The sequence below is a fragment of the Plasmodium gaboni genome, assembly GCF_001602025.1.
Source record: "Plasmodium gaboni strain SY75 chromosome Unknown, whole genome shotgun sequence".
In the NCBI taxonomy this organism is placed as follows: Eukaryota; Apicomplexa; class Aconoidasida; order Haemosporida; family Plasmodiidae; genus Plasmodium; species Plasmodium gaboni.
In genome coordinates this window covers 1-2,856 of record NW_017385232.1, presented here as the reverse complement: position 1 = coordinate 2,856, position 2,856 = coordinate 1, and the positions used below count along the sequence as shown (strand labels likewise).

Sequence of the window (2,856 nt, the reverse complement as noted above, 5' to 3'; positions counted from 1 at the left end):
TTTTTTTTTTTTTTTTTTTAAAACCATGAAGGAGAAAAAAAAGGAAAGAATAGAAAGCAGGGGAAATGAATTTATTATAAAATAAAAATGTATATTTATAATAAACAAAATATGTATCTACATATGAATAATAAAATAAATAATTTCGATAATACATATAATAAATATTTTAAAAATAACACATTAAAAGATAACCAGTTAAACAACTTGAATAAATTTAAATGTCAAGAACCTAATAATTTATATGATAACATTAATAATATAAATAAAAGAAATAGTAATTTAATAAATTATAAGATGGGTCAGAGAAATGCAAAAATACAACAAAATGGAATATATGATATAAAGAATGATATAATATATAATCATAATAATATTAATAATAGATATAATAATATGACTTATAATAATAATGATATAAAACCATCTAATTTTAATATGAATAATATTAAAATATTAGATGAAGAAGAAGAAAAAAAAGAAAAGGAAAATTATCATATAAACACATATCATCCATATCATAACAAAAATTTAAATAATAATAATAATAATATTCCATCTGTTTTTAAATATGATGATATTATAAATAATAATGATTATAAGAATTTCAACATAGAACATAACCACAAGCATATAAATTATTTTAATAGTAATACTAATAATATAAATAATAATAATAATAATAAAAATAATAATAATAGTAATAATAATAGTAATAATAGTAACAAATTTAATCTTTTAAATAGTGCAAAAAATTCTTACACATGGTCAGATAGATTTAATATAAAAAATAACAATGAAAATATTGATTCAAATAAAAAATATTTTGACAATATATATCAAAATCCTTATAGAAATAATCAAAATATAACAAGTAATCAGATTAATCATGATATGAATAATGAACAAATAAATACAAACCAGTTTAATAATATATATCGTAATAATAAATTTACAAAGACACACGATATAAAAAATAAACAAGGGCAATTAGGAAATAATGCTTATCATTTTAACCACACAAATAATAATAATAATAATAATAATAATAATACTTATAATTATAATAATAATTATAATAATAATTATAATAAAAATGTTGATTTAATAAATTCAAAAAAAGAAAAAAATAATGACATTGATGATATTATAAAAAAATATACTACAGATAAAGATAACAGAGATGATAATAATAAGTTTAATTGTTTATATGCCAACAATGATGTTCTTAATGATATTCTAAGAAATAGTAACAATAATAATAATATCAATAATAATTATAGTAATAATATAAATAATATAAATAATAATAATTATAGTAGTAATAATAAAACGAAATTATTCACCTTTAACAGTTCATCCTTACGAAATAAACAAAAAGATGATGAAGAAAAGAAGAGAGAAAAAAAATTGAATTTATTAAAAAATATTATAGTTAATAATCCAAATAAAAAATGCAATATGAGCTTTCATGACGATTTTTATGATAGCATAGCTCAAGATAATTTTTATATAAATACAAGTTCTATAGTTGATTATAATGATGTGCATAATAAGAATTATAAATATAATCATATGAAAGATGATATAAATGATCATGATAAAAATATATACAAAAAAAATGAACACAATAATATATATGACAAAAATATTTATGAAGACAATGAAAAAAATGAATATGATAAAAATAAAATCTTTAATTTTTTATATGACGATCTTAATATACTTGATAAAATGAATGAGACACCATATATTATGAATAAACATAAAATTTATAATGAAAATATATATAATGAACAAGATAATAATATTATGACTATAGACAAAAATTATGATCATTATTCATATGATAAAACATATAAAAAAATGAATAATCTAAATGATATTGATTCAATAAAAAATAAAGAAAATAATTTTCATTTATTAAATAATCATATAAATATATATGATCATATCAAAACTGGAATAAATCAAGGAGTAGATATTTTTCATACACCCATGAGGAATAATAATATTAATAATAATAATTATGAAGAAGATTTTTATCAACATAAAAATAATAATATTAATAATAATATTAATAATAATAATAATAATAATAATTACAATATGTCTGTCAACAAAAATGAGAAACAGCTGTTTCAATTTAATATGTTTGAAAATGATTATAAAAATGATGCTAATAAATATGATGCTAATAAATATGATGCTTATAAAAATGATGTTCATAAAAATGATGCTTATAAATATGATAGTCATAAATATGACAGGTGCAATGTGAACCACCTAGGATACAAATATAATGACAAAGGACATGATTATTATGATGAAAATGCAGGCAAAATATCACCGTTTGATAAATTCTATGATAATAAAAATCATATAAATGAAAATAATTTAAATTTTTTTGAACAGAACAAAATAGGAGGGAATAACGGAAGGAATTCTTTTTTAAAAAATTCGAATCTTTTATTTGATGATATGGATCAATATAAAAATGAAAAAAGTGATAGAAATGATAAAAATTATCTTAGTGGAATAGAAAGAAAAAGTTATTTAAATAAAAATAATAATCCAATAAATAATAATTGGAAAAAAAATGATCAAAGTGAATTCCTCTTTTTAGATAATGCAAATGAAATAAATATTTTTAGAAATACAGATAGAGCTAATGATAATTTCACACAAGATAATTTTTTAAAGACAAATACAAATATAATAGAAATGAATAAGATATTGAATAAATATAATAATGATGATAAATTAAATATTGTAGATAATTATGATAATAATACATTGTATATGAACAAAATGAAAAGCACAAACAATCACCATAATGATCATATTAATAATAAT

The 2,856-nt window shown here is 17.1% G+C and overlaps 1 protein-coding gene across 1 annotated transcript; it reads left to right on the top strand.

Annotated features, from left to right (window-relative positions):
• Positions 1–87: 87 nt before the first annotated feature.
• PGSY75_0005600A (putative protein kinase) lies at positions 88–2,856 on the top strand (the record flags this gene model as incomplete). The annotated part of the gene is made up of 1 exon (XM_018783188.1): positions 88–2,856. A coding segment is annotated over one exon (2,769 nt), but the record flags the coding sequence as incomplete, so codon positions are not given.